Here is a 19,673-nt window from a genome sequence, read left to right as displayed (position 1 = left end):
GGATGTTGTAGGGTAGCCCACACTATGGGATGTTGTAGGGTAGCCCAGGCTATGGGATGTTGTAGGGTAGCCCACACTATGGGATGTTGTAGGGTAGCCCACACTATGGGATGTTGTAGGGTAGCCCACGCTATGGGATGTTGTAGGGTAGCCCACGCACGCAGTAGCCTACGGTACGTCGTGCAGAAAATAGACATGCACTTCACTACGCACGGACTGTGTGCAGAGATTGCAATAATATAATGTTGCTCAGCTGTTAAAATAATAATGAAAATCCATGGCAATGGAAACGAGAAATGGTTCCGAGGACGGGTCCTGGGAATACCGGTAGTACCGATTTAACTCTAACACACACAGATCGGAGGTCTAGCTCGCTCGCTCTCTAGCCATGTTTCCATCCACTTGTCAATTGAATTATGTGAAGATCGGTAAAAATATGAATGTGAATAAAGCCGGTGAACGTGTGTTTCCATCTAAGAGCTTTCAATCGGATAAAGCATCTATCGCAAAAGCCTTTTATCGAACGAGAGAAAATCCGACGAGATCGACAGTGCAACATTTTTTGTTGATTTTCATGACTTTTAATCGAATTTTACTGTTTCCATAAGGCATTTTCAATTCAATATAACTTAATTCGCATAAAACGTGTGGATGGAAACATGGCTTCTGACTCTCACACGCCTTGACCCCCCCCTTCCCCCGCGGGCTGTGAAGACGCGCAAGCTGGCGTCCCTGCTGAGGGGGGCGGAGCGCAGGAGGGAGGAGCTTCAGGGGGAGCTGGGGGCGCGGGTGCTGGAGGTGGACAAGGCGGCGGCCGACATGAAGGAGATCCTGCAGCACAACGCCAGGCTGCAGGCCGACTCCCAGGACCACCAGGCCCTCAAGGACTCCTACAACCAGCTGCTCAACAGGTCACACACACGCCCCGCCCCCCCCCACACGCCCCGCCCCCCCCCACACGCCCCGCCCACACACACACGCCCCGCCCACACACACGCCCCGCCCACACACATCCACACACACGCCCCAACACACACTCGCCACACACACACTCCCCGCGCACACACTCCACACACACCTCTATCTCAGGTACACACACACCCTCCACACACACCTCTATCTCAGGTACACACACACCCTCCACACACACCTCTATCTCAGGTACACACAACGCTGCGCACGCACGCCAGGCGCTGTTTACAGGACTCCGGTGATGCGTTTCCTGTGTTTGACGGGCTGGTTTCCTGTTGTGCGGCAGGCTGAACGAGAGCCAGCGTCTGCTGAAGGAACTGCAGGCGGCTCACATCTCCCTCACCAAGCAGAGCGACACGCTGAGGAACAACCACCAAGCGCTGCGGTCGCAGCACGACAAGTAAGACACACACACGCACACACGCGCGCAAAACAGCATCCTGTCCATGAGAACCTCTGCGACTCAAATCTGTGTCTTTCTCAGGGTGGTGTGTGTGCTGGAGGAGAGGGAGGAGCAGATGGCGTCCCTGCGCTCAGACCTGCAGCAGAGAGAGAGCCACATCGCGGGTCAGTGGGGCCGGCAGCCGAGCATAGCACGGGTTCTGGTGAGGTCATCAGGCGCCATCTCTGTCCCTTACTAACTCTCTGGGTCCCTCCATCTCTCTCTCCGTCTCTCCCTCCATCTCTCTCTCCCTCTCTCTCCATCTCTCTCCCTCTCTCTCTCTCTCTCTCTCTCTATCTCTCTCTCTCTCTTTCCATCTCTCTCTCCGTCTCTCCCTCCATCTCTCTCTCCCTCTCTCTCTCCGTCTCTCCCTCCATCTCTCTCCGTCTCTCCCTCCATCTCTCTCCGTCTCTCTCTCCATTTCTCTCTCCGTCTCTCTCTCCATCCCTCTCTCCATCCCTCTCTCCGTCTCTCTCCCCATCTCTCTCTCCATCTCTCTCAGGTCTGGAGGCGGAGCTTCGAGGACAGGAGGAGAGGGGGAGAGAGGGGGAGGCGGTGAGGAGGGAGCTGGAGGAGACTGTGGACATTCTGAGGAAAGAACTCAACAAAACGGAATTGGCCAGGAAGGACGCCTGCATCAGGGTAGGACCCCCCCCTTCCCGTGCACACACACACACACACACACACACACACACACACACACACACTTACAATTCAAACCAATAGCCCCCAATCTGAACCGAGAGTACCTGGCTGTACTCGGTCAGACCACATTTCACCCACTGATGGGAAGCCGACACGTTTGATAACTCAAGTCCCTGGGGGTTTCCCTGGGGTTTCCCTGGGGGTTTCCCTGGGGTTTCCCTGGGTGTCTCCTTTGTGCGTCCCCCTCTGCAGGCGTCCTCCTTGGAGGTGCAGAAGGGTCAGGTGGAGACGAAACTGCACAAGATGGAGGAGGAGCTGAGCAAAAACGCCGCCATGATCGCCATGATCCACAGCCTGAGCAGCTCCAAGCTGAAGAGTGACGTCAACCTGTCGCTCTGAGTGACACACTAAAACATTTTAACTTTTTAAAATAAAATAAAAACATTTTTAAGTAGCCTAATGTATTCTTGATATGATACATTAAACCAATAAAAAGATTTTGCTAAGAAAAAGTAATTGGTGTGTTGTCTGTTGGTTTGTACCCCATGCCAAAAGCCTGTTGACATGTTTTATATTTATTTCATTTCATTTCAAACCTTTATTTTGACTCGTAAAAGCACTGAGGTTTACATTCATACCGGTACTCGTCTACTTTACTGTGTCAAATGCATGATCTGCTGCAGGCGACCTCATCGGTGGTCTCCCAGCACAGAGTAGGTGCTATATTCATCCAGCGCTGGGTTACTAATTGGGTTATTTTACACTCAGCAATTTTTAGAGTGGACCTTTCAAGAGATGGTGTAATTTTGTCAGCCATTACAGCATGGACAACCTCTGCACATTTAACCAGGCCAGGTCCAGCCTGGCTTATGTGCGAGGCTGACTTGTTTCTGTTCAGGACTGGTAGGACTGGTACTGAAAACCAACCTGACGTTGGCTGATGCCATACAGCTCTCCGTCACAGACAGACACGGCAGGGCTCCTCTGCTAAACCAGCACAGAAATCTATTGCCCCTTCTACCCAACCCACAGCCTCTGCCACGCGCACCTGCTACCGCTGTGGTTCTGATAAACACCTTGCCAACGCACGTGAATGTCCAGCAACAAAAGTGACCTGTAAAAATTGCAACAAGAAAGGACACTTGGCTCGCGTGTGTCGGAGTCAGCCGACTCATTCAGTGAAAGAGATGGAGATACCAGAGTAAACATTGTTTTGTGGGGGGAACCACAGACGCTCCAGATAAAATACAATGCGCAGTTGACGTTCGAGCTTCAAATGTAATTAAAGCTGCTACGCAGCGATGAGGCGGCGCCAGGCAATTTCCGACAAGTTTAGGAGCAATAAGCGAGAGAATAGGAAGACAACAAGAAAGTTGACGTTCCAATGTTCATTTTGTACATTCATATGGTATAGTAAAACATTTGTAAAACCTTTTGATGCATTGTAAGCTCGATTTTGATAATTCAATAATCTGGTCAATGAGTTTGTGAATTACAGTCTGAAGATCCAGTGTAGCAAGTTTGGTGTTAATTGATTGAAAAATGTGGGATGAGATATGTTTATTAATCTTTACAGGTTTTGTTTGCTTTTCTTCATATTTGAACATTGACTTCAGCAGCTGTGTGCTCAGTCAGTAGCCAATCAATCGATTTAGTCATTGTTATCCTCGGCGGGGGTTGGGTAGGGTTGCCAACAGCGATGTCTAAGATTCGTGGAGCTTGCGTTGGATTGTGGGTAACGCAGTTTTCTTTGTATGAAGTGTTGGTTTCAGAGGACAGAATTAAACATATTTTAAAAAATTCAATTTTTGAGATAAAATTCTGAAAAAAATCATACTACATCTTGGATATGTGGCCAATGTTGTCACTTTTTATGAGGATGATCAGACATTGATTTGGCGAGAATTAATAGGAACTGTATACAGAACTGTAAACAGTAAAACGTTTTGATGTGCTGTGGGCTCAATTTTTCATATTTCAAAAATCTGTGAGGATCGTTTGGTAAGGACAGTCTGACGATACAGTTTATCAATTTTGGTGTCAATTGAACAAAATATGTGGGAGGAGATAGGTTTGATAGGTTTTACAGTTTAGGAAGAAATCAGAGTGATGGACTTCAAAATTCCTCAAGGTCAAAGCATATGACAGTTTTGTCTCAATTGGGACTACATTCACGTGGTGGTTTTACAGTGATAGCACCTATGGCTGATTTGTTATGATTTTTTAAAGTTTTAAATTTTAGACTGTTGCTGTAGCGCCACCTTGAGGTTTATTGACCTACAATGCAGGGTGAGGACTTTGGGTATAGTACTGGAGCTATGTGCAAATTTTGGTGATTTTTTGTCCACGGGAAGTTAGACTTCAGTTGAAGATGGAGAATAATAATATAGGCAAATACAATAGGGTTCCGGCAGCTACGCTGCCTGGCCCCTAATGAGAGCAGTGAATTTAACCGTGGATATGGGTGCTGCTGTCTCCGTCTTACCCCGATGCATCTACGAGGAGCACTTCAAAGACACTCCTCTTCATCAGTCTACAGTCGCCTAGTGACATACGTACACCGATTAATGTGCTAGGTTGCATGCAAGCTACTGTTCACATGGATGGCGCTACGTGCTGGGCCAACTTCTACGTCATAGACTCTGGGACTGCCCTTATGGGGAGAGACTTGATATCCACTCTCCGCCTGCGCATTGAGGGTAACACAGTACACCCACCAACTGCATCACCTTCCCCCCTGCCTTCTCCAGCTTCTGTGGGATGTCTCTCCGCACAGCCAGCCACAACTGCGACCGTGGGCTGCGCCAAAGGATTCATGCATCAGGTGAGAGTGTCACCTGACGCTGTGCCTGTGCGTCTAAAGCTGCGACGCCTTCCCTTCTCCGTGCGAGCTTCTGTGATTGGCGAGTTGAATCGCCTCCTCTCAGCTGGTGTGATAGAGCGCATCGATGCTTCGCCCTGGGTCTCGCCGATAGTGGTCACACAGAAGAAAACAGGAGGGATTCGAATGTGTGTGGACCTTCGAGAACCCAACAAAGCCATCATCATCGACAGCTACCCTCTTCCTCACATGGAGGAGCTGCTCTCCACTCTACAAGGTGCTATTATCTTATCAACGATCGACCTGGAGAGTGCCTACCACCAGGTTCCGCTGCATCCCGACAGCCGGGATTTAACAGCTTTCATCACACATGAAGGGCTGTTCCGGTTTTGCAGAGTCCCCTACGGCCTTGCCTCAGCTCCTTCAGCCTTCCAAAAGCTGATGGCAACGGTGCTTAAGGGGGTGCCCAACGTACAGAATTACCTGGACGACGTCATCTGCTACGGGCGCACAGCAAAAGAGCACGACTGCCCTGGAAACTGCCCTGCAGCGACTCAAGGGGGCGGGCTTACGGCTCAACGAATAAATGTCACTTCTGCCAAACCAGCCTGAAGTTCCTGGGACACCTGGTGACAGCGAAAGGCATCGAGCTTGACACCGAGCACCTGCAAGCCATCAACCAGGCTCCTGCTCCCAAAGATCCTACCAGCCTCCGCTCCTTCCTAGGTATGTTGTCGTGGTACGCAAAGTTCATAGCTAACTATGCTACTGTAGTCGAGCCTCTCCGCGCCGGCCTGCGTCAAGAGCAATTTGAATGGACTGAAGAGGCTCAGACATGCTTCCTTACTGTGAAAGGACTACTGGTGAACAGTCCTGCGCTTGCCTTATTCGACCCGGACTTACCATGCATCATCTCGACCGACGCCTCAGACTACGGCCTGGGTGCTGTGTTCACTCAGCTGCATCCAGACCACACAGAGCGCACCGTTGCATTCGCTTCAAGGTCCCTGACTACAACAGAGAGAAAATACTCCACAGTGGAGAAAGAGGCGCTTGCGTGCGTCTGGGCTGTGGAGAAATGGAGGACGTATCTGTGGGGCCGGAAGTTCACCCTACACACCGATAATCAGGCCCTGTATCCTCCTAATACTACTTACACTGTGTGCAGCATAGGCTATATTACTGTTCAAAGTAGACCACAGACTGTTATTATTAACTGTAGGGGAGGACCGGGACGAATGAAACACTTTTTGGTTTGATCAGATTTACACAGAAATTAATAAAGATGGAGATGACATTTCTTGATGACAAACAACTTGTACATGTCCTTTACTAACCTATTAGTTGTAAGTTTCGTTCTGTGGTGTAATAGTTCAATTCAAGACGGCCGAGAACATAAGATGTGCATTGTTTCTCTCGTTCCTGCCGTGCGGGGCGAGTGAAACAGAGGAGTAGGACGAGTGAAACAGTGAGATTGTTTTGCTTATTGTGTTGCATAGCCTAACGGTCTATTTGAGGTTTGTAGGCTAATTATCTTAACTTTCAACACATGTATAATTAGACCCAATTTAATGTTTCCATTAATGCAATTGATGCTATGTATTTGAAAACCATGGGCAAAATGTCAAGCGCCTCTCGTTCTAAGCGCACGAGCCCTCTCCCACCACCCGGCTGCGCAGAAGTTTTGCATACGGTTGGACTTTGCTAGATTTACCGCAAGGTTGGAGTGCATCTCAGTGCATCTCCAACAACCCGACGGAGGCACAAATCGGCATTCGGTTTTGTTGGTGCGACGGCTTACGCCTCGCACAAAAATAGAAAGCCTACAGTATGGTGTGAATTAATGTTTTTTTTCTAAATGTTTCTACACATTTTACTGTGGCTTACATTACATTTGTGCATGAATAAATATAGCTTTTGACTTCTTTTTTTAATGGTGTGATTTATTAATAAATTCTTGATTCAACTACATACTGTAATTCAAACGGTCCATTGTTAATCGAGAGGGAAAAAATTACTTTGGCCAAAACATTACAAATCCTGTGTTAACCAAGGATGTGATACGGTAGCTGCAATAACAATAATACTAATAATAATTGCATTTTAATCAAGTTAAACAATGAAAGGATTTCAGGACCCTGAAAGGATTACTAATTGTTGTCAACAATATAACAATATCATATCAACATCTGAACATAAGAAAAAAAACATCACAACACTAGATACATAAATTGTTAGTTTCACAACTGTAGATACATAAATTGTTAGTTTCACAACTTTGTGTGTATAATTGGCTCATTCCTGAAGACTAAAGATCAAAAACAGATCAATAACAAAACAGAACTGCCTTCAAAATGACTATCAGTCAGCTACAGACTCACAGCCAACAGCAACCACAGGAGGGCACTTGAACATGTATGACAGCCTTGCATATACAAGAGAATTCATTTGGACAATATTAATCTATTAAAGCTACATTCCATCAGCCAGGGTAAAATCATTTATATCAATATCACATGGACATATAGAGTTTTAACCCTCCATCAACCAACTGGGGTCCCAGTTGAAGAAACAACCAGCCTAGATTTTTTTTTTTACTTGTTTCTTTAAATGGCATCTCTAGACTGAATTGATGGAATCCGACCCTTCCTAACTCACTTGCTTTACTGTAACACATCACCTGCTACTTGTTCTGAAGGGACCAGAAGTAGTCATTGGCAGCCTGCACCATATGAGTCACCGCGTCCAGCGCCAGCACGTCAACGGTAGAGTTAACCGTCGTCTCGTTGCTGTAGCTCTTCACTGGAAAGATGCAGTTCATCGGGGCACCCAGCTCGTTACTGCACACCTCCATCTGAGAAACACAATCAATATGACAGTATTTAACCGGGTACATGTTTCAATCATCAAACTTTTTATACAACAGCTAGTTCCAACCACGCATTGTGATTGGCCAAGGCACATTCGGAGCTGTGCCAATAGGTAGGGAAAGTAATCTCATCGCCCCCTAGCGGTAGTGTTCCTAATGCCGAGAGAATGAATGGGATTTCTCATAGCACATTTTCTGAAAAATGATATCTCGGTCTACATCGAAATGTTAGTAGAATGCATTAAATACGATATACTTGGAGACAAACTTTATTGATTCTGGTGATCATAGTTAATTTTCAATCACAATCCGAATTATGTATATATTTTTTGTAACGAGGTGGTAAAGAACTACATACGGCATGCATGACGTCATTTTGTGCGCCTCTGCGAGCTTGCCGACTGCGTTCCGAATCGCATACTTCTACTTCTTACTACCAGTACCTACTACAGCTGCCCTTAGAAAGTACGTACTTTGCAAGCAGTAGGCATCCAATTGGGACATACTACCTTGTCATAACATTGCGCCTTGAAATTAGCCCACATCCGTCGCTGTCCATAACGCGACATTCGTCTACAGCTGTCAACTCGCGCATGTGACGCACATTACCGCTGCGCAAAGGATTGTGGGTCAGAATAGCCAGAAAAGCCTGCTGGCGTGCATACTGCAAAATACGACCGGATGTAGTAGGTCATCCTGGTACTTTTGCCATACTGCATGTGGCATACTATGTATTGGGACATACTACATTCTGTTTTGGCATACTATATAGTAGGGTAGTAGGCGATTCATTACAAATCAGTACACCTACGAAAATGCCGATATGCATTGCATCGCTGGCAGAATACTTTAGCAATAGCAAGAAGTGTATCCCACGTGTTTACAATCAGATCTGGCCATGTAGAAAAATGCCGCTATTCGCAGGGGGAGCTGTTAGGTGTCGTCAGGGTTAGCATGAAGGACCGGTCATATCATGTTACGGTGAGTTAGCATCATAAGTGAGCCTATATTGCGGTTAGGGGTTAAGGTTACGGACCAGTAAGAATAGCCAGGCGCACCTGCGGATCAGACCAGCTAAGAGTGACCAACTAATACCATCCTAACCAGCTCACGTTAATAGGAGGCTTTGGTTATGACATTCACAATGTAGCACTTTCCATATGCAATTCAGCTCAACTTCAGATCAAATTCAGCTCAGCTCTTTGGGATCTCTTGGAAATTAATAGAATTTACAACCATTCGTCTCATACCGATGGGAGCAATCTGGCGCAAAGCACAGCATTTTGCTCATGAGTGACGTAGCCTACATAAGCAAGGTCGGCTTTAGTCCATTTATGAAACGAATGGAGCAATTTCCAAAGTTTGAAAGAAGGCGAAATACTGTTTGAAATTCTCACATTTAGTAGGTTATTACTTTAAAGACACTCACAAGTTTTTGTTTTGATAACTTCACCGAAATGGCTTTGTAGTAATTATTAGAAAATCCGGTCTATATTTAAACTTCTCTCCGATAGGAACAAATCCGCTAGGGGCGCATGTTTTCACTTTCCCTCCCTATAACCAAGATATACCAATGGGCAAATCACCGGTAAAGGTATCACTTAACAAGCACTGTTACAGTAGCTGCGTTGTTGCCTATAGCAACGATAAACAATGGAGAACTATTTTGGACTGCGGAGGGCTGAAAGCAAAATTTAACACTACAAACCCATGTTAAAAAAATAAATAGTGCAGTGCTGTTGTAAAAAAGCAATAACACACTGGAGGTCATGCTTAATTGTGATTATCGTTCCTACGAGCACAGGACAGCCGTGCCAATCACCATGATAAAGCACTCCCTCTTGTGTGTTATTGCTTAAATATGGCATTTGATTACTGTAGATCAGGCATTCCCAAACTGTGAGGCGGGCCTCCTCTGGGGGGCCCCAAAGAAATTCAGGGGAGGCGCGGAGGGATGGTTAGAAAAAAAAGAAGGAAAAACATGTTTTTTATTTTTTAAATGTCTATTGTTTTTATGAATGAAACGTGATTTTAAAGGTCAGAAGATCAAAATACATGAATGTATGAATGCAGGCATGAATGTATTGTGCGAAAACGTCATAACGTTAACTAGCAACAGGTGCCACCGAGCTAACATAGCTGTGTAACGTTATGGGCTCGCTAACGCTGCCTTGCAAAATGGACAAATTTTGGGGGATGGGGGGGAGGCGCGGGTGTGTCACTGTTTTCAGAGGGGAGGCCCACATTGATGGAGTTTGGGAACCCATGCTGTAGATGAATGTGCTCATTCTGATACATTACTGTACACCCAGAACAGTGAGGTGTGCATGAGTTACCTTCTTCAAAATGGTCTTGCTTCTGTAGATGTTTGTCTTCAGGTCATTGGCCACTTTCTGACAAGCCTTGTCTGGCATGGTCATGATCAGGAACTGTGGAATGCCTGGTGGACACGACATTAAGGAGATGAACATCACTGTGTGATGGACAGACTGTTGATTATTGGACCTGCTGGGATTCAGATCAGGCTAGTCTATCTAAAATGCAAAATTCCAGGAATATGCACATTTGGAAACTTTCCATGGGAATTAACAGGAATAAACAGGGTTTTTGGGGTTATTCATACCAACTGTATTTAGCTTGCCAAAAGGGAGATGTTCATCTCAACCTCGGCTAACGTCATTGAGTTTATGGAAGTAATTAGGGATGTAACAATATATCGTGCCACAAAATATCGCGATACAGAAACGTCACAATACGTATCGTCAAGGTGAAAACAGTGAACACTGGCTACACACCGCTGGTAACAAACACGTCTTTTGTCTCTAGGCCTATCCATGATATTACAACAGTTAAGCTCTAAATTCACAAAGTGTATTGCAGTAGCACTATTGGTGTGAACAGCAGCGCTACTGCAACGCTTCACACCTGCCCTTAGTGTATCGTATCGTATTGTTATCGTCAATCCAATATCGTGTATCGTATTGTATCGTGAGATTAGTGTATCGTTACACCCCTAGAAGTAATAGTCTGCTACATCAGACTGCTCACTGACATTACCGTCCTGATTGTTAAAATTAAGATCTTCCAGAATCAGAAAGTGTGGGGTGACAGAGCTGTGTGGTCGGTCCTAACTGCACCATGGCTTACAAGGTAGGGCTGATTTGGGGCAGTCAGTCAGTAGCAGACTGTCTACGAAAGATCCTCAAAGAGGCTAAGCGGCGCTACAGGGACAAAGTGGAAGCCGACTTCAACGAGGGCGACTCCAGCAGGGTGGGGAGTGGTCTACGGATCATCACAGACTTTAAGAGCGACTCCAGCAGGGTGGGGAGTGGTCAACGGATCATCACGGACTTTAAGAGCGACTGTGGGGAGTGGTCTACGGATCATCACAGACTGTGGGGAGTGGTCTACGGATCATCACAGACTTTAATAGCGACTCCAGCAGGGTGGGGAGTGGTCTACGGATCATCACGGACTTTAAGAGCAAGCCCCTCTCGGAGACAGGAGTGGCTACTTCCCTATCTGATGGCTTGAACAGCTTTAAGGCACGCTACGAGGCTAACAACAGTCCTCTGGACACGGCAGCTGCCGAGATCGATGCCGACAGTGGGGAATCACTGACGGAGAACGACGTGAGGAAGGTATTTAGGGAGGTGGATAGCAGGAAAGCTGTCAGACACAACGGTATCTCCAGCCGGGTCCTATTAATAATTGGTCACTAGGTCAGAATCTACCAAAATTTGGTGAAATGGGATGAAATCCTAAAATAAAAAACTTGACATGGTAAATTTCCGGAAAGTTTCCGGCCCTTTCTAAAGGACTGTTTCTAATGACCTCACTCACCCAGCCTGTTAGCTTCCTTCCTGATGGCCCTCATATTGGTGATGACCTTGTTTTTGTTGTCGTCTTGAACCATCAGGGATATGGTGTCAGTAGACACGACGCTCACCAGACAGTGGACTTTATCGTTCAGTCGGGGATTCCCATTGAACCATCTGTCTTGTTTTGCTAGACCCTTCTTGGGGAGAAACTGGTGAAGGAAAAGAGGACATAACATGTTGTGAACGGAAGATCACACTGGAGACAGATACAATGTGAGAGTAATAATGAGTAAGTTTGCACTAATGAAAATTATCTGCTTCTTTAAGAGATGAGAGATAGACTCTACAGTAAGTTAGAACTGAAAATGTACTCGGCAATATTATGGTATCATATTTAACCTGGAAACTGCGATTTTCTAATTACATTATTATTGTTATTATTATTATTACACATTGCATAAAACCAATTTCATAAACTGAAGATTATAATACCACAGTAAGGTATGTGTTGCCCCATTATTGATGAGTGTCATAAGAAAATATTTTGTTTGACAAAAATGTTTCCAGGGAAATAATATTTTACCTCATAATCATCTTTCACGTGACCCTTGAGAGCATTAATGATGTCATCAGTGTGAATCCCATTCTCCCCATTCTCCATACCCATGACATCATTGAAAACAAAAGGTAAAGATGATTCTCCATCTTGAATGAAATGTTTTTTGTACTAAAAGATATAAGAAAAAAAAAGGAAGAAAAAGAGGATTATTGCTTAAGTGTATTCTAACTTTACACAACAACAGCTAGTTCCAACCACGCATTGTGATTGGCCAAGAGGCATTCAGAGCCACAGGTCAAAAACCACAATATACCGAGTAAATCACCAGTAAGCAATTTAGCAAAATCGAACACATATTTTTCAAAAAAGGATTGAACACAGTGCAGTGCTGTTGTATAAGAGCAATAACATACTCGAGTGCGTGAAGCTTCACACTGCTCCTATGCCGCTGCACAGCCGTGCCAATAACCACCATAAAGCTCTCCGTCTCTCTCTCTCGTGAGTTAGAGTCACGTCTAGTGTCTCCATCATCTTCTCTTTCTCACTGGCAGGACCACATTTTACATTGTATTAACTCTATTAACAAAGCAACATTGAGTATATTATGTAGATTGTAAAATAATTTCATACAAAAACTGTTAAAAGTGAAATATAAAAATGATAAAGTGCAAGGTAACAAGGGGTTAATTCAATTATTTTCTCAAATAATCCATGGATTTTACTTCAGAATTATTGAAATTACTAATGAACATGAATTTTAATGACTATTGAATATCATTGACCTTCAGATGTTTTGTTGTCAATCTTAGATAAATGAGTGGAATGGGAACATGTCTTACATGAAAAGATCTGTTGAGAAACATGTTGGTCTTTGATGTCAGATATAATTTGACAAAGTTGAATTAGAATGTACAGTATGTCCCATGTGATATGGAGCAGGTCAATATGACCCAGTGCCACAGGTAAGGGACTTCAAATTGAGCAGTAACTACAGTAAGACTCCTAGAGGAATTCCTACGTAGACACTAGTTATTAATTTCAACTTAAGACAGATAGACTCCTCTAACATCCTCCAGCAGGAGGTCCAGAAAATTCAATCACTCTGGAGCACTTACCTCCAGTCTGGTCCCTCTCTCCATTCTGAATGACAAAAAAGTCAGATCCATGTCAAGTTTCTCATTAAATCCACAAACCCATAGTCTCTCATTTAACCATAAATTCAACCTGTGTTATGTTCCCATGTTACAGTAATGTTTGGATGACATTAACATACACCAGACCTAAACTGTCACCCAAAATGTCCTAAACTTTTAGCTGGGTTCACTTCCAACAGACAGTGTTTTTTTTTTTTTTTTACTTAAATGTTTATTGGGTTATGTATACAACAGAAACAAAATTGAAACAGTCATGGTATGTCACATTTTACATCATTCTTACAAGGGTGAATACAGAGTCATTTAACCAAATGAATGTGTCAAATGGTTCACATGCACAAGTCATAGATCAACCACTTCTCACACTTTCTAACAAACACATTTTCTCTCACTCTAAGTTGGTAGGTCAATCTCTCCATAGTACAAATTTCTCTTACAATTTCTGACCACCAGACAGTGTTTTTTTAATTGCCCACTTCCTTCTAAAACTGCAGCTCTAAAGATTTGAGGTGATGAATCTCAAGACTCAGGTTTCCGAACACAGATAAACTACAACATGTCTAAAACTACTCAATACTGTATTGACTTGTGTATGTGAACCCGTCTATAGTCAGTTGCATGTTTGCACAGAATCTTGCTTATCTTACCTGGAGTTGAACCCCAGTTGCCCATGTTCCCTGATCTGAGGACAAATATGAAAATGTGCCCTAAGATAATGTCCTTTAATCAAATGTATTATCATGCAGTATAAATTAAACTGTCACTTGTACAGTATGCTTGTCTAATTCTAGGCCTACAATTCAAAATCTGGCTAAATTACTTATAACAATTTAGTGATACTAATTTGACTTTAAATTCTATTATTTTGCCAAAATAAAATGCTAGAAATTATGGTTTTGATGAGCCAAATTGGCAAGCAGTGAGTAAACACATTACTGTATGTCCAGTCCTAGGTAGCTAGGGCCTTGTTTAGACTTGTGTTTAAAATGCGTTTTGGACGATCAGATCACAAGTGGCCGAGGTGGTCTGGGACACACACATCTCTAGTAGTCTAGTCTAAACGTTAATGCATTGCGATGCATCCCCGACAAAGACGTAAAAGGAAAGCACAGTAGGATAGGCTATGTTTTATCCATAGATGTATTATCCTTTCTCGCTACATTAGTTCTTCCAACACATTCGGTTACTTTATGCGCACGTATTTGAATCTGCTCGAAGTCTAACCGACTGATTATTGATTTGCTTGGAACATCTGTGCGACACGCAAGCAGGTGGGAGTGAGTGAGTTTACTTAAAGGAGTAGTAAAGGAAAAATCATGTTTAGCCCTGTTTTAAGGTTACTTATATTCATATACAATGGTTCAGATCAAAACGTTGACAAAGCTAGCATTTTCGAGGAAGTTGATAATTGCTCTACCACCGTTTTGGTCATACAATGGATGTGGATGGGCATCTTGAAAAATCATTCAAAAACATGTTAAACTCGATTTCAAAGACAAGAAACTCACCTAGGTGTAAGTTGGCGTTCTGACATATAATTCGCCATAAAGTAAGATTCTAGTTCATCTGGAAATGCTTTTTATAATATTTAGCATAGAACTATTTAGTCGCAACACATACATGTGTAAACTTCCGCAAACTAGATAGCCTAGCAACATAAACAATGGCCGTGTCCGAAATGCATACTACCTGCCACTTGCTATATAGTAGGCACTATATAGTAGGCATACTACATACTATATAGTACCTACTGTTCCACAAGTTCCACAAAATCCTTGCCGCCACAGCATAGATTTGCTACAAAAAATAATAACACAAATTGGGCTATATACTGTATATTAAAGTCTTAAATTAAAAATTGTAAACTTTCTAAGTATTTCTGCCTAAATGCGCTTTCAAAACCATGACAATGTCGTGCCCGCATTTTTTTTTTCAACAATAGCTTGGGCCGCGCGCTCCGTGCTGCTTTCTGTGCTCAACTCAAAAGATTTGCGCGTGAAGGGATATTTTCTTCAGCGAGCCTATTACAAAATAATATAGGCTAGTGTTTAACCAGTGTTTGAATTGAACCAAAACGTGCTGGTAGGCTATCTAGCCTACTCCTCACTAGGGTACATAGCAGTTAAAAATATATTTAGGGCCCGAGCACTGGCGGTGCGAGGCCCTATTGTATTTCGAAGGATTATTATTAGGGCCCGAGCACTGGCGGTGCGAGGCCCTATTGAAACTCGAAGGATTATTATTCTCCTTCTTCTCCTTCTCCTTCTCCTTTACTCCAAACAAATGCCTTTTAGGCGGCCTGAACATCGATGAAAACGGATGAAACTTTGCAGATACGTCAGTCCCGGTGAAAAATTTGATAATTCATGGGTGACGGAAATGGGCGTGGCAAAACGGCTCAAGAGCGCCCCCTGGAAAGTTTAAAATGGCGAGCCCCACGTTTCAGTTTGATGTAGGCCAACGAAATTCGGTGGGCATATGTATTTCATCGAGCCACACTTAAATGTCTCTTGCAGCTATACCCAACATGCAACAGGAAGTCCGCCATTTTGCTCTTAATGTGCCATTTTTTCCTTGTTTTGACCATTTCCATGCCTCGTACTTCGACGAACTCCTCCTACAGATTTCATCCGATCAACTTCATATTCGGTCAGCTTCATCTTAAGACCTTTGTGATCAAAAGTTATCAAAAAAATTGAGTTTTCACCAAACACCCTTGCCGTGGCGCCCCGCCAAAGTTTGACATTTCGCCATAAAACACGAAGTCCTCATAACTCCTCCATACATTATCCAATTTGTCCAATATATCTCACGCTTCATGACGGTTCTGTCCTGAACACATCTATGTGTCAGTATTGCGTCATACTTATAGCGCCACCTATTGGTGAAACAGGAAGTCCTCATAACTCCTCCATACATTATCCGATTTGTCCGATATGTCTCACGCTTCATGACAGTTCTGTCATGAACACATCTATGTGTCAGTATTGCGTCATACTTATAGCGCCACCTATTGGTGAAAAAGGAAGTCCTCATAACTCCTCCATACATTATCCAATTTGTCCGATATAGCTCACGCTTCATGACGGTTCTGTCCTGAACACATCTATGTGTCAGTATTGCGTCATACGTATAGCGCCACCTATTGGTGAAACAGGAAGTCCTCATAACTCCTCCATACATTATCCAATTTGTCCAATATATCTCACGCTTCATGACGATTCTGTCCTGAACACATCTATGTGTCAGTATTGCGTCATACGGAAATGGGCGTGGCAAAACGGCTCAAGAGCGCCCCCTGGAAAGTTTAAAATGGCGAGCCCCACCTTTCAGTTTGATGTAGGCCAACGAAATTCGGTGGGCATATGTATTTCATCGAGCCACACTTAAATGTCTCTTGGAGCTATACCCAACATGCAACAGGAAGTCCGCCATTTTGCTCTTAATGTGCCATTTTGTCCTTGTTTTGACCATTTCCATGCCTCGTACTTCGACGAACTCCTCCTACAGATTTCATCCGATCAACTTCATATTCGGTCAGCTTCATCTTAAGACCTTTGTGATCAAAAGTTATCAAAAAAATTGAGTTTTCACCAAACACCCTTGCCGTGGCGCCCCGCCAAAGTTTGACATTTCGCCATAAAACACGAAGTCCTCATAACTCCTCCATACATTATCCAATTTGTCCAATATATCTCACGCTTCATGACGGTTCTGTCCTGAACACATCTATGTGTCAGTATTGCGTCATACTTATAGCGCCACCTATTGGTGAAACAGGAAGTCCTCATAACTCCTCCATACATTATCCGATTTGTCCGATATGTCTCACGCTTCATGACAGTTCTGTCATGAACACATCTATGTGTCAGTATTGCGTCATACTTATAGCGCCACCTATTGGTGAAAAAGGAAGTCCTCATAACTCCTCCATACATTATCCAATTTGTCCGATATAGCTCACGCTTCATGACGGTTCTGTCCTGAACACATCTATGTGTCAGTATTGCGTCATACGTATAGCGCCACCTATTGGTGAAACAGGAAGTCCTCATAACTCCTCCATACATTATCCAATTTGTCCGATATATCTCACGCTTCATGACGGTTCTGTCCTGAACACATCTATGTGTCAGTATTGCGTCATACTTATAGCGCCACCTATTGGTGAAACAGGAAGTCCTCATAACTCCTCCATACATTATCCGATTTGCACCAAATTGCTGACGATTCATGAAGGTCGCATTCTGAACACATCTATGCGTCCGGATTGAGTCACTCTTACAGCGCCACCTACTGGTGAAACAGGAAGTACTCATAACTCCTACATACGTTATCCGATTTACTCCAAATTGCTCACGCTTGATGAAGGTCGCATCCTGAACACATCTCTGCGTGAGCATTGGGTCATACAAATAGCGCCACCTACTGCTTACAGGAAGTCATCATAACTCCTACATACATTGTCCGATTTACACAACATTTCTCACGCTTCATCAAGGTACTGTCCTGAACACATCTATGCGTTTGTATTGAATCACGCTTAGAGCGCCACCTACTGGTGACAGGAAGTTTCTCTCAGTACTGGACACCGAAATAGCACACACTTTAACGGCGCCACACCCCGACCCGCGTGGGGTGCGAGGGCCCGCTCACTGCTGCTCGCAGCCCTAGTTAGGGCCCGAGCACTGGCGGTGCGAGGCCCTATTGTATTTCGAAGGATTATTAGGGCCCGAGCACTGGCGGTGCGAGGCCCTATTGAAACTCGAAGGATTATTATTATTCTTCTTCTCCTTCTTCTTCTCCTTTACTCCAAACAAATGCCTTTTAGGCGGCCTGAACATCGATGAAAACGGATGAAACTTTGCAGATACGTCAGTCCCGGTGAAAAATTTGATAATTCATGGGTGACGGAAATGGGCGTGGCAAAACGGCTCAAGAGCGCCCCCTGGAAAGTTTAAAATGGCGAGCCCCACGTTTCAGTTTGATGTAGGCCAACGAAATTCGGTGGGCATATGTATTTCATCGAGCCACACTTAAATGTCTCTTGCAGCTATACCCAACATGCAACAGGAAGTCCGCCATTTTGCTCTTAATGTGCCATTTTTTCCTTGTTTTGACCATTTCCATGCCTCGTACTTCGACGAACTCCTCCTACAGATTTCATCCGATCAACTTCATATTCGGTCAGCTTCATCTTAAGACCTTTGTGATCAAAAGTTATCAAAAAAATTGAGTTTTCACCAAACACCCTTGCCGTGGCGCCCCGCCAAAGTTTGACATTTCGCCATAAAACACGAAGTCCTCATAACTCCTCCATACATTATCCAATTTGTCCAATATATCTCACGCTTCATGACGGTTCTGTCCTGAACACATCTATGTGTCAGTATTGCGTCATACTTATAGCGCCACCTATTGGTGAAACAGGAAGTCCTCATAACTCCTCCATACATTATCCGATTTGTCCGATATGTCTCACGCTTCATGACAGTTCTGTCATGAACACATCTATGTGTCAGTATTGCGTCATACTTATAGCGCCACCTATTGGTGAAAAAGGAAGTCCTCATAACTCCTCCATACATTATCCAATTTGTCCGATATAGCTCACGCTTCATGACGGTTCTGTCCTGAACACATCTATGTGTCAGTATTGCGTCATACGTATAGCGCCACCTATTGGTGAAACAGGAAGTCCTCATAACTCCTCCATACATTATCCAATTTGTCCAATATATCTCACGCTTCATGACGATTCTGTCCTGAACACATCTATGTGTCAGTATTGCGTCATACGGAAATGGGCGTGGCAAAACGGCTCAAGAGCGCCCCCTGGAAAGTTTAAAATGGCGAGCCCCACCTTTCAGTTTGATGTAGGCCAACGAAATTCGGTGGGCATATGTATTTCATCGAGCCACACTTAAATGTCTCTTGGAGCTATACCCAACATGCAACAGGAAGTCCGCCATTTTGCTCTTAATGTGCCATTTTGTCCTTGTTTTGACCATTTCCATGCCTCGTACTTCGACGAACTCCTCCTACAGATTTCATCCGATCAACTTCATATTCGGTCAGCTTCATCTTAAGACCTTTGTGATCAAAAGTTATCAAAAAAATTGAGTTTTCACCAAACACCCTTGCCGTGGCGCCCCGCCAAAGTTTGACATTTCGCCATAAAACACGAAGTCCTCATAACTCCTCCATACATTATCCAATTTGTCCAATATATCTCACGCTTCATGACGGTTCTGTCCTGAACACATCTATGTGTCAGTATTGCGTCATACTTATAGCGCCACCTATTGGTGAAACAGGAAGTCCTCATAACTCCTCCATACATTATCCGATTTGTCCGATATGTCTCACGCTTCATGACAGTTCTGTCAT

The 19,673-nt window shown here is 44.1% G+C and overlaps 1 protein-coding gene across 1 annotated transcript in view; it reads left to right on the top strand.

The window, feature by feature from the left end:
- cip2a (cellular inhibitor of PP2A) overlaps nt 1-2,504 on the top strand; it is a 12,487-nt gene extending 9,983 nt beyond the window's left edge. The window contains exons 18-22 of the mRNA XM_084443051.1: nt 715-911; nt 1,259-1,372; nt 1,457-1,539; nt 1,917-2,056; nt 2,312-2,504. Of these exons, the coding sequence (XP_084299177.1) occupies nt 715-911; nt 1,259-1,372; nt 1,457-1,539; nt 1,917-2,056; nt 2,312-2,458 (681 nt within the window). The 3' untranslated portion in view covers nt 2,459-2,504. The remainder of the gene's footprint in view (nt 1-714; nt 912-1,258; nt 1,373-1,456; nt 1,540-1,916; nt 2,057-2,311) is intronic.
- Nucleotides 2,505-19,673: the final 17,169 nt, after the last annotated feature.

Source organism: Borostomias antarcticus (genome assembly GCF_949987555.1).
Source record: "Borostomias antarcticus genome assembly, chromosome: 9".
NCBI classification, from domain to species: Eukaryota; Metazoa; Chordata; class Actinopteri; order Stomiiformes; family Stomiidae; genus Borostomias; species Borostomias antarcticus.
This window is presented reverse-complemented; position numbering and strand designations above follow the sequence as displayed.